Here is a 12,141-nt window from a genome sequence, read left to right on the forward strand (position 1 = left end):
GACCTAACTTGGCATTTTGTATTTCGGTTACTGAAAAATGATCTATTCCTAATAGCACTTTGATGGACAAGGTTCAAAGTGTACTTGTTATGCACTGTTTGGAACTTTTGATGTACTAATGAATATTACTGGAGTTCAATCCTAACACCAAACTATTATTTTTAAAACCTCGACACGAGTTTCAATCACCAAGTCATCATCTTCAAAAGAAAGATTGAACTGTAATTTAATGTAGTGTTTCAATCACCAAATGATCATCTTCAAGAGGAAGATTGAACTGTAGTTTGATGTAGTGTTTCAATCACCAATGATCATCTACAAGAGGAAGATTGAACTGTAGTTTAATGTAGTGTTTCAATCACCAAATGCTCGTCTTCGAAAGGAAGGTTGAACTGTAGTTTAATGTAATGTTTCAATCATCAAATGATCATCTACAAGATGTTTCATAATGTAGTGATTCAATCACCAAATGATAATTTTTAAAAGGACGATTGAACTGTGGTTTAATGTAGTGTTTCAATCACCAAATGATCATATTCAAGAGGAAGATTGAACTGAAGTTTGATGTAGTGTTTTAATCACTAAATGATCATCTACAAGAGGAAGATTGAACTGTAATTCAGTGTAATGTTTCATAATGTAGTGTTTCAATCGCTAAATGATAATATTTAAGAGGAAGATTGAACTGTAATTTAATGTAGTGTTTCAATCACCAAATGCTCATCTTCGAAAGGAAGATTGAACTATAGTTTAATGTAATGTTTCAATCATCCAAAGATCATCTACAAGATGTTTCATAATGTAGTGTTTCAATCACCAAATGATAATCTTCAAAAGGAAGATTGAACTGTAGTTAAATGTAGTTCAATCTCCCTCTTGAAGATGCTCACTAGGTGATTGGAACTCCAGTAATATTCAAGGTTAAAAGGTTTCATCATTTTTTGTTCTAAGGATAGTTTTTGAAAGGCTGAGGTGTTACTTGAAATTAATTTAAGAAGTCGTCACAAGAAATAGGTAGTTCAAAATGTCATAAATATTTCAAGTCGAAGAAATGGCACGTAAAATAGTAGGGTTCGTAAACTTTCGATTCCTATTTTTACAGGAAGATCTAAATTGAGAATCCTGAAAACTATGGCAAAATATATAATATCCTGAGAATTAGTCCTGTGGGTATGAAATCTGTTAAATGTGAAGTCTATTGGATTCATTTTAAAGAGTTAATCAAACCACTGCATACATATTGATAATAATAATGATTGAATGAGAATAAGCTCAACTATACATCACTTTTTCCCCCATATGATTCAATTCCCCCTTCATGAATATACATCGAAATTACGATATAGATGTTGCCTACAACACGACGAAACAATCTCATCCACGATAATACCTAATTAATATTTATGCGGCAGCAAGACTGAACATAAACGATCTTCTTCCATCAAGACGTACCACTATCGCACTCGAATTAGCAATATGAGCATGTAGAAATGCTCGACAACGTCAAAGTATGCGGGCAATACGCAAACAATAGCCGATCGGCTAGGATATTGCTAATTAGGACTGGGGGTGGCGTGATAGACGCCGATTCCCACGCATCGCGAAGGCCGAGAAACAAAAGAAGTCTATCCTCATTACGTAGTCACTTTTGGTTTCTTTCATGCAATTTTTTAATTAGCTTGCTTCACGCATCCCAACAATAAAATGGCGGATACTGATGCGCAACACCACGCTAGTGCTTTGTTGGTGAAATTATTGCTAATATGGTCGGTCTGACAGAAACAAACGTTCACTAAATGTATCACAAGTATTTGACTGTAGCCGCAGGCTGTTATATTTGATCGAACACAACGTGTTTTCTGGAGTGCCCAAAGGTTCATTACTGGGGCTCATACTATTGACCACAACGTTTTTCTGGAGTGCCCGAAGGTTCGTTACTGAGGCTCATACAATAATCTTCTGGTGTAGATTTCTTTGTAAGAAGTCAAAATGACACTACGCGGATGACAATGAAAAATGAACACAATGATTCTTCTAATATAGATAGATGCTGCTTTCACTTTTGCGATACAGTAGTTGAAAATATAGTATTTATTTTGAACATTCAATGTTGTTGTAATATTTGAAATAACAAACTTCAAATGAAAAATGACACGAATAATCGTGCAAAACGCACGTAAGCGAATCGCACGTTACAAGGTAAGACATCGTAAATCCTTCTGAGGCTTGTTGTTTGTAGGCTGCAAAAACAGATTTCAACAGATATTTTACAACAGGTAATGTTTGTTCTGTTCACTATAAGGAAACAGTATAAAAATGTCTACTTCAGTAACATAAATCACGGAGAAGGTGGTTTCTATTTGAAAATGTTCGAACCAATTAATATATTTTTGTGTACTTACACGGTTTGTGCAACACATATGAAAATGTGAAAAACATCCTATCTTGTAGCTCCACTAAAAACGTGTGCGTGAATTTGCACACCAAAAATTGACTGTGTGACGAAAAAGCTTGCGAAAAACATATTTTGCATCGCGAAAAATCAAATTTAAATGGAAATAAAACTAAATAGGTAGATAAAAATGTAAAATGTGTCAGTGTAAAATACCTTTTAGTGTCACATAGTTTTATAAAAATTAATGGTTGATAAAATGGTGTCACTAATGGCTTGATTCTTGCCCAGAACAGACAGTAATGACGAAGGGTGGTCCCAGAAGTACCAGGTCTAACCTAGAGATGGCGGTAGCTGTTCGAAAGATATTGTATTACAAAGTACACAATGTATAAAGCATTTGTTTCAAGTTTGAAGACACTGCGTTGTTCAGTATTTGTGTGGCAGCCATCAATAGCGAATGTTTTGCAACGTTTGAATGAAGAAATCAAACAAAAACCGCTGCATTTGGCTAAGAAAAAAGTGTTGTTTCATCAAGACAATGCGCCAGCCCACAAATCCGTTACTAATATGACCAAAATCAACCAATTCAAGTTTGAATTACTACCTTATGTATTTATCCCCTTCCTTCGGATCATTTTCAGTTCGCAAACTTGAAAAAATTGTTCACTTGTCATAGATTTTCCAAAGATAAAGAAATGATGTCGACAATTAATAGTTATTTTGAGGAGCAACACAGTATCTAACTTACTGAACATCGCTGTTGGAAAGTGTCTAGAGCTGCAAGAAGATTGTTGAAAAAAATATATTTTTTCCAAATTTTATGTGTTTTCTTTGTTGGGCCTCATACTTCTGGGACCAACCTCCCTATTTAGATGAATGTATTCAGTTTCAAATGCGAAATTATGTTGGTAATGGTATAAAATCAGCGACAGTTCTGTATAGTAGAAATCTTCAATCTTGACAGGTACTTATTATCTATTATTTGGTTATATCAAAGGAATTTACATACAGTGCATTTCTTCATTATCCCAAATTTCAATTTTTTGAGTTGACCCGTTGAAAAAATAAATAGGGGGGGGGACATTAAAGAAATGTACTGTATAATACATATAATTAATCAAATTCGTAGATACGAATCACATCAAATCACATGGACAAAGGAATTTTCGTAAAATACCTACATTTCAAAAAATTTCGGCCTTTTGTATTGTCATAATCAATTTGAAATATGTATATAGGTACCCATGTACGCTAGTTGATGAAGAGTTAATTTCCCCACCTTTCCCCTTAATCTAACATAAGATGCCGCTGTCTTACACCATTCAAAACAGGAATTCACATATCTTATCTGGACTTTTTTTCATTAAGTAATCGATAAACTGAATCGGAGATAAAGAATCTTGACTGATAAATTGAAGTTATTAAATTACCAGTGATCGATAATCGCTATACATTCATTTTTCAAAAAACTCAACGTGATTTATCACGGCTAATTATTCTCAATTAAGTTGTTAAGTTATCATTCTAAGTAGGTAATGAATTATTCATTTTACACTGACATACTCAGGGAAAATAATGAAAAACAAGTCAGAAGTAAACGAAAGCAACAAAACCAAATTCGAAGGCAGAAATAAAACGTAAAGGAGTGAAACAATAAAAATCGGTTGTGAATCTGCAAAACCAGTCGTTAAAACGTTAAGTTGGAAAAGAATGTCAACATTTCAATGGAATTACTGAAAAAGTTTCTTTTACGGCTCTCGGATGGTTTTATTGGTAAATATATGTGTATAGTTAACACAGTCGCTTGAACGTATTAATGTTATTTCAAATTAAAAATTAGTGTTCCATTTATACAGCCTGGATCATTATTTTTATGAGGATCAATTTCGATCAGATTTAGCTGTACACAAATATTTCGAAAATAGAGATTTTATTCAATGTTGACATTCTTTATCTCAGTTAGTCATGTTATTAGATTATATCTCGTCTAACATCGCACTGCTTCACAAATAAAGACAGCGCCATGTCAGATAATGAAAGGGCAGACAAATATTTGAAGAAATCATACCACTTAGTGATGATATTGATGATTTTGATTCCTTATAAAAAAAGTTCTGAAGTTACATATAATAATATTTTTTGGTCACATAAACTTGAAATTTTAATTGTCAACAAACCTATTAGAGAAAAGTAATTTCGAATTAAAAAAAAATCAAAACCATTTGTTGAATATCGGACGTTACTAAAATGTCTCTCCATTCATTTTGATCAATTTTTGTTAGAGTAATCATCACCATGTGGAAAGTTTCGCACAACAAATTTATTCTGCTACACATATAGTTGTTCCGGAATCCAGACAAATTCATTTATTTTGATTTGTTGCAGAATAATAAATTTATTGAGATAAATCTCATTTCGTTAAATATAACACATTAAACAGAATAGAATTAAAGATATACTCGTATCTATCAAATGATTATTGAAGCCGACCTTATTGATAAAACAAAGGAAAGTTTTTATAGATTTTCAGAATGATTCAATTTAATTGAAGTGTAAAATTTGTTTTATGGGCTCATTTATATTTCACTTGACTCATCTAAATATTACGACGACCTTCTTCCATATTTTGGTTCGCACTTTGTACAACTGAACCTTGTAGGTATGGATATATATGTTTTAGTGAATCAGTTTATCCCATTCCATTCAGATAAATATAAGATGACTCACATAAATTAGATTTAGGCTTCATATTGAAATAAAATTACTGGTTTATATCGCCCATGACTCATTTGATTATTTCCCACTCTCTGTCTTTTGATTACAACACAAAAGCAATTCAAACTGTTGTAATGTATAAAAAAGCTCGTCTAACTCAAATGGATATTGGACGACTCATATAAACTAGATTTGAGCTTCAAATTGAAATTCATAAATTCAGTTATATCTAAGTGGTCTAATGTGAACATAAGGCACATTTAGCAGACGATCTATTTCAACTTTAATGAGATTGAAGTATTGAATTCAAATTCATCGACTCAGTTATATTTCAGTTGACTCATCTAAATATTAAGGCCTTCTTCTATATTTTGGTTGATATTTTGTACAATTGAACCTAATATCGAAATATATGTTTCAGTGACTCAGATAATATCATTCGATTCGAATAAATATTAGATGCCTCATATACATTCCACTGAAGTGTAGAATTTGTTTCATCGGCTCATTTATATTTCACTTGACTCATGTAAATATTACGACCTTCTTCCATATTTTGGTTGGTACTTTGTACAACTGAACCTATCGATAGATATGCTTCAGTGACTCATCTCATTAGATTCAAATTATTTTAAGATGACTCATATAAATTAGATTTAGGCTTCATATTGAAATAAATTCACTCATTATTAACTCCCATGACTCATTTGAACATCAGCCACATTCCGTCATTTGATTACAACACAAAAACAATTGGATCTGTTGTAATGTATAGAAAACTTCGTCTGACTCGAATGGATCTCAGACGACTCACATAAATCTGATTTGAGCGAGTCAACTCATTTATATATGAGGTGACTCGTGTTAACATTACGCACTCCCCCACTATAATTGAGATGTCGCAATTGATCTCATTTCAATTCGAATGAATTCGATTTAAGCTGATTGAAGCTCAAATATAACTGAGTCATTGACTCAGTTATATTTTAGTTGACTGATTCACAATTAATAACTTTAGTTGACTCAAATGAATTGTCGTTAACTGGATAATGGGATTTCGAAACAAATACATGTATACCTTTCTTCGTGAACTCATTAGTCGAAAAGAAACCCTTCACCGCCCAAGCACCTTATCATTTCTCTTACCGGCGCTCGTTCTCGATTTGTTTCGCGGCTTGTTGGGCGACTGGGCGCCCTGCCCGCCTATGCCGCCCAGATGCTGCTTGTTCTGCGGCGAATATGCCGCCCCGTGAATACCGTGGGCATACGTAGACCCGTACGCGCCATCAAAGTTACCATTAAACATGCCCGAGGAGCCCCCTTCATATTCACTACCTTCTCGCTGCTTGTTGCTCGAACTCGACGATCCCCCCACCCCGCTAGGCTTGATGTCGAGGGCACAGCTCTGGGGGTTCTCGTGCATGAAGGCTCCCATCGCCGCCGCCACAGCGCTCTGGTACTCCGCCCCAGCCGAGGGGGCCACGGAATCGGGCGTGCTGTCCTTGGGAGGCGTCGGGGGGAACGAGAAGATGTTGTGCGCTTGCGCGGGCGCCGAACTGGGCGACTGCGACTTGTCAGGGTCGCCCCCGCCGAACGGGACCCACGGGCTCGAGTGGGTGAGAGGCTTCGCCCCATCGGAGAGCCAGGGGTGAAGAGGGGCGTGGAAGTGCGGCCTGCAGACTTGTCCGGATGACATCCTCGACGCTGAAACAAAAAGACATTTGTTAGAATTGATTCAAAGACGATTGATATTATGCTGGCATTTATTCCTTTCCAGTGTTTTCGTTGTTGATAAGGAGATATGACAAGTGTTCCGTCTCGAAACTTGGTGGTACTTCTTCATGTATGTAAAAACGTATATCAGTAGTCTTTCATACATTGCGTTGTGTAGCGTTCCTATGAATGATATCCGTTTCAATTCCATAACGACTAACTAGAATACACATTCAAGTGATTTTCATGTGATTCTATTTTAATATGGAAGTATTTATTGATAATAATGATAATAATAAGTATGCCATTCACTCATGATTAAAAATAACGACAATACAAGTACAAATGATAAATGACAGACTGTGGCTGCTCATCGTTTTGAGGTTCAACTCAGTACACCTTGAATTTCACTGTTTGAGAACTCTTGTATATGGAGAACTGTATTAATGTGAAATAAAATTCCTGAGAACGTTTCTTCAAATGAATTTTATCTCTAGCGATTCAAATCCAACGTGAATCGCTTATTTCGCACAGGCACCGCTCTCAGAGCGCCTTAATGATTTTCCTGCAGTGCATGTGTTTTGTCCTTGAAAAAATTATAAGCGAATGAACTGATAATCGAAAAGTAACTTAAAACCTGTTTCGAAGTGTTAAAACAAAAATAGAAATACAAAAAAATATAAATAAGAAATGAACAATTTGACAAAAGTTTGAACAATTTCCTGATTTTTTAAAAACATTTATACACTTCACACATTTGCTTACATACCTAGACGCACACATACATAATTGGATATATACGAGTACATAACACTTGTAAGTCGTGCCCTAAAGAAAATGACGCCAGCCGCCACTGGCAGCCATAAACCAATTGTGACGTAACTAGGAGCGCGCGGATGTTCGATGTTCGCTGCCGTACGAGATGTGGCGATAATAATGCTACCGGCTTCGATGGAATCCCGAGGAATTTTCCAGCGCCTTCGATTGCCGAACATAAGCGACATGAACTCGACCATCGACACAGTCAAGGGGAAGTTACAGTGCGTTACGCGGAGCGATCTAGTGAGGCGATAGACATTCGAATGATAGTTGAAGTGTTTGTTGTATTTGAAAGTAAAATAAAGTTAAGTTAGATTATTGTTAAGTGTAGTCAATTATTGGCAAAGCCACGGGGAATACATAACAGTGCAATAACCTGTACAAACCAGATTACATTTCATAAATTTATTGATGTTTTCCTTGATGTCACTAGTTGAACTTCTAGGTGTTTTTTGAAAAAAATCTAATAGGATTTTGGTGCAATATAGGGAAAAAACTTGGTCAAAAAAATATTGACATGAAAGGTAAATGTTTTTTTTGACGGGTATCATTACAATGAGTTGATACGTGTTCCAGATCTTTTATTGAATGATCTGCTGACTTTCAGGTAATCCAACGGTCAAGTCGAGAACATTGATATCACTGAAAAGAGTTTCAGATGGATATCTATAGTTTTTCGATTATATTAGAACGTTTTATGAATAATTTCTTTCGATTTGAGACCCCGTTACATAAATGGCTTTCGACCAAGGCATGATATAATGTCTTTGAATGATAATAATCCAGTAATCTTTTAAGATTTTTAAATTGATTTTAATTTAAGTTATTGTTTGGAGTTTTTTTATTACACATGTGATAATGATCATCCCACATCGATATGACTTTTTCTTTTCGCATAATTCAATGTTTATGTGAAAGTAGTTGTTTGAAAAGGGTATCTTCTTCCAGTTTGTATGTAAAAGAAACTTCTATACATATTTGTGAGGAGTTTTCATTATAGTTTTTCTTAATAACTAGTAGAAAGCCAAAACAAGAAAAATTAAAACAACTTCTATAGTATCTGAAATGAAGCAATATTCTTGATTACGAATGTAAACATAGCATATAACGACTTGCCGTGTTGCGCACATTGTCCGGCGTGTTCGTTGAAAATGCAGATCAATAAGGTCCAAATCGATATTGTATAATAAACCCATTACATTAACATGTTTCCGAAGACGATTTTTTTCGCTTTTACGCCAACAAATATACATAGTCATTCTATGGGCTGTAGATAGGTGTGTGCGGATTTATTTTAATACAGATTGATTATTCATTCGATTATAAAAGTACCCACTGAAGATTTCAACAAAATAATCGAATTGATGCACAAGTTTCGGCGAAATAATAAAAACATGTTGAGGGTGAATCTGTTATGAATACTATATATTGGTCATACCTGGCGGTGAAGTTGAATTAGATTCAAAACTCACAGTGTTCTGTTTTAATGAATTGCTCATCAATTTTGCCCTTGAAATTCTATTCTGGTCTTTGACCACATCAACATTAAAAAGCGTAATGTTTCTTCTCTTCATATTTGTGGACTGGTGGAAACCTGGCTCACATAAGAAAAGTTCTAGTAACTTATATTTAGTGTTCCCTGTCCTAAGGATAGTAAAATTGACAAATCACAGACAATACTAAACTCTATGAAAATTCAGTATCAACTAATTGACTTGATCTCAAGTAGCAATAACATTTTCAGTGAGTTTCAGCAAAATTTGTATCAATAGCCTTGAACACATCAGGTCAGGCTAGAGACTTATGAAAAAATACTCATAGAAGAGGTACACCCAAGTTTTTACAGAATAAGTTGGGATCGTTAGTAATTATGTCCATTAGTGAAAGGGTTAAGTTTGTTCCATACCTTGTGGAAGCGTCAATCAGTTGGGATAGACTGCAGTCAAATAGAATTTCCAAACTAATGAGTAGAACATCATGAAATTTCAACAGCTCCCTTTTGAAGGTTGGTACTAACTGAAAAAGCAGTGAATGTAATAAGAAAAGTGCGATCTTTGTCCCGAAACTTTTCATCTCATGTAGTACAATCGGTAATATTCACAACGGACAAAAAAACTATTGCTCTGTTCAAAACATACCATTCAGCCTTATAATTTACTTGAAACCTTACAAAATACTCTTATATCGTCACGAATCGAAGTCACAGTCACTTTAAGGAAACATTATAGATATCTCGTCACCGCCGAATCCGTGAATCCAAAATCGTTCTTCGTGATTACGAGGCGTCTACCAACGATCGAGTCGAACAGATAATTTCGCAAAGGCTGTAGTAATAATTTTCATGAGAACGAGTAGGTATTCGAGGTTTTTTTCAGCCGAACAAACATGCACACAACTCTATTTGCAAAATGGCCGTAACAAAATCGCTGCAGTAGCAGAGGCGAATCGAGGAACGAATTTAAACAGGACGCAAAAAACACTGTAATTTTGTTCACAACAAAAATGAAGGAAATTCTGACATCGTGTAGGATATGATAGATAGAATTGATCTATTGAAAATATATTTTTCGCGCCAGAACAAAAGTACTGTGTTTAGACGTGCGTTACATAAGTGTCAACTAAGTTTGCATCATCAGGATATGACTAAAACTGTCGAGAGTTCTGCCACACCAGAGCAAAAGTACTCAGGTACTCAAAGTACTTGAGTACTATTCTTAACTAAATTTCACTAGTTCGGACTTCCATTGTCTACTATATAAAATGATTTGAAATCCCTAAAACAACTAAAAAAGAAGAATTAAAAATGAATAGCTGAAAATAAGAATTATATTACCCAAAATAAACCTGAAATGAAATAATAGTGAAATAAAATACAAGTAAAAATAGAAAGAAAATAAAAAGAAAATACAAATAAAAAGTGGAGCGATTCCAAGTCACGTTAGTTCACGACGTTTCGATTGTTAGTATCTACAATCGTCTTCGGGTGATGACTGGACTGATTCCTCCGAGAGATGACTATTTATAGGTCGTTCGAGTACTTTCACTTATCCCCGCTTTCTATTTTCCGCTTCACTGGTTCCGTGGGAGATGAGCGTTTTGGCGGTAGTTGGCCATTTTTCGCTTGATGATGGGTTTCCATATGTTGCGTATTTCTACGCTGGCTTGGCTGAATACGTTATTGGACAACATGTATGCGGCTTCCTTGAATTTTCTCCTAAACCAATGTTCCTCTCTGTGCAAGATCTCAGCTTGGGACCACTCGATGTTGTGTTGATGGGCTTCCTTGAATTTCCTCCTGAACCAATGTTCCTCTCTGTGCAAGATCTCAGCTTGGGACCACTCGATGTTGTGTTGATGGGTCCAAACATGATCTGCTATTCTTGATTTGCTGGTTTCTCCTCGCTGTGTGTGTTTCTTGTGCTCGGCAATGCGAGCATTCAATGGCCTCTTAGTTTCACCAATATAGGATTTTCCGCACTCACAGGGTATCCGGTAAATGCAATTCTTGGAATCGCAGTCCGCGTTTGGTGGCCTGGTTTTCGTGAGGCTGCTACGGATAGTGTTACCGGATCTGAAGCAGGTTCTGATGTTGTACTTGGAACCAATTCTTCTTATCCTCTCCGATAATCCTCTGATGCAGGGAAGTGCAAGCACTGGTTGTGACGGCTTCTCTTCCTTGCGAGGCTCCTGCTGTCTTTGGCTAGAAGACAGCAGCTTCAAACAAACTATTCGTAACTGCTTCCAATTTTTTACCTATCCAGCGAATGAAAATTGATGAACAGTAGGAATATAATACTATGAATCTAAAAAGATTATAAATGAATCGAAAATATTCTTCAAACTATGAACTATTACAATTTCTGAATGGGTAGTGAATCGTTACTTTCGCTCAGACACCGCTCTCAGAGCGCCTCAAGAATTTTCCTGTAGTGCTTGTGAAAGAAATGAATAGTGGAAATCAATTCCGAAAAGAAGCTATCATTAAAAAAATACAGACCACCTGTACTGTAATACAAAACTGAATTTGTTTTTACAGTGGCCACAAAAAGTTGATGATGAAATATAACGGAAGAAACGTCGCATTGCAAATTGGTTCATATTAGATTATAACAAATATGAAACAGTATCGAAAATTTTTCTGACCTTTTTTTACAACATTCAAAATGGCGGCGGTATAGTGTCGAAAAATAAAATCCGAATATTCTAGTTCTTGACGAATATTTCAAAAGCAACTACTGATATTTTTGATTCGCGAAGAGATTGTTCTAGTTCCTCAGAATAGAAAACTTTTGTCTAATTTATTCAAACTTGTAGATTTTACCGTACACAATGAATTATTATAGAAAATTTCTTCTATTGAATAAAAAGGGTTTTTTGTTTCAAAAATAAGTATTTTTTTTTAAATAATAATGTTCAATAGTGGTTTTATGTTCAAACTCAAATGGGATGTGGTTATATAGTACTAGCAACCCGTCCCGGCTCCGCACGGGTGCAATGTT

At 35.3% G+C, this 12,141-nt stretch overlaps 1 protein-coding gene across 1 annotated transcript in view; it reads right to left on the reverse strand.

Moving 5' to 3' along the window:
* The window catches only part of grn (GATA binding protein grain), a 125,224-nt gene that overhangs the window by 83,181 nt on the left and 29,902 nt on the right, over nt 1-12,141 (reverse strand). The window contains exon 3 of the mRNA XM_023173061.2: nt 6,257-6,814. Within this exon, the coding sequence (XP_023028829.1) occupies nt 6,257-6,814 (558 nt within the window). The remainder of the gene's footprint in view (nt 1-6,256; nt 6,815-12,141) is intronic.

Source organism: Leptinotarsa decemlineata, unplaced genomic scaffold, assembly GCF_025532065.1.
Source record: "Leptinotarsa decemlineata unplaced genomic scaffold, Ldec_3_MD MMD2_tig00001064_RagTag_RagTag, whole genome shotgun sequence".
Classification (NCBI taxonomy): Eukaryota; Metazoa; Arthropoda; class Insecta; order Coleoptera; family Chrysomelidae; genus Leptinotarsa; species Leptinotarsa decemlineata.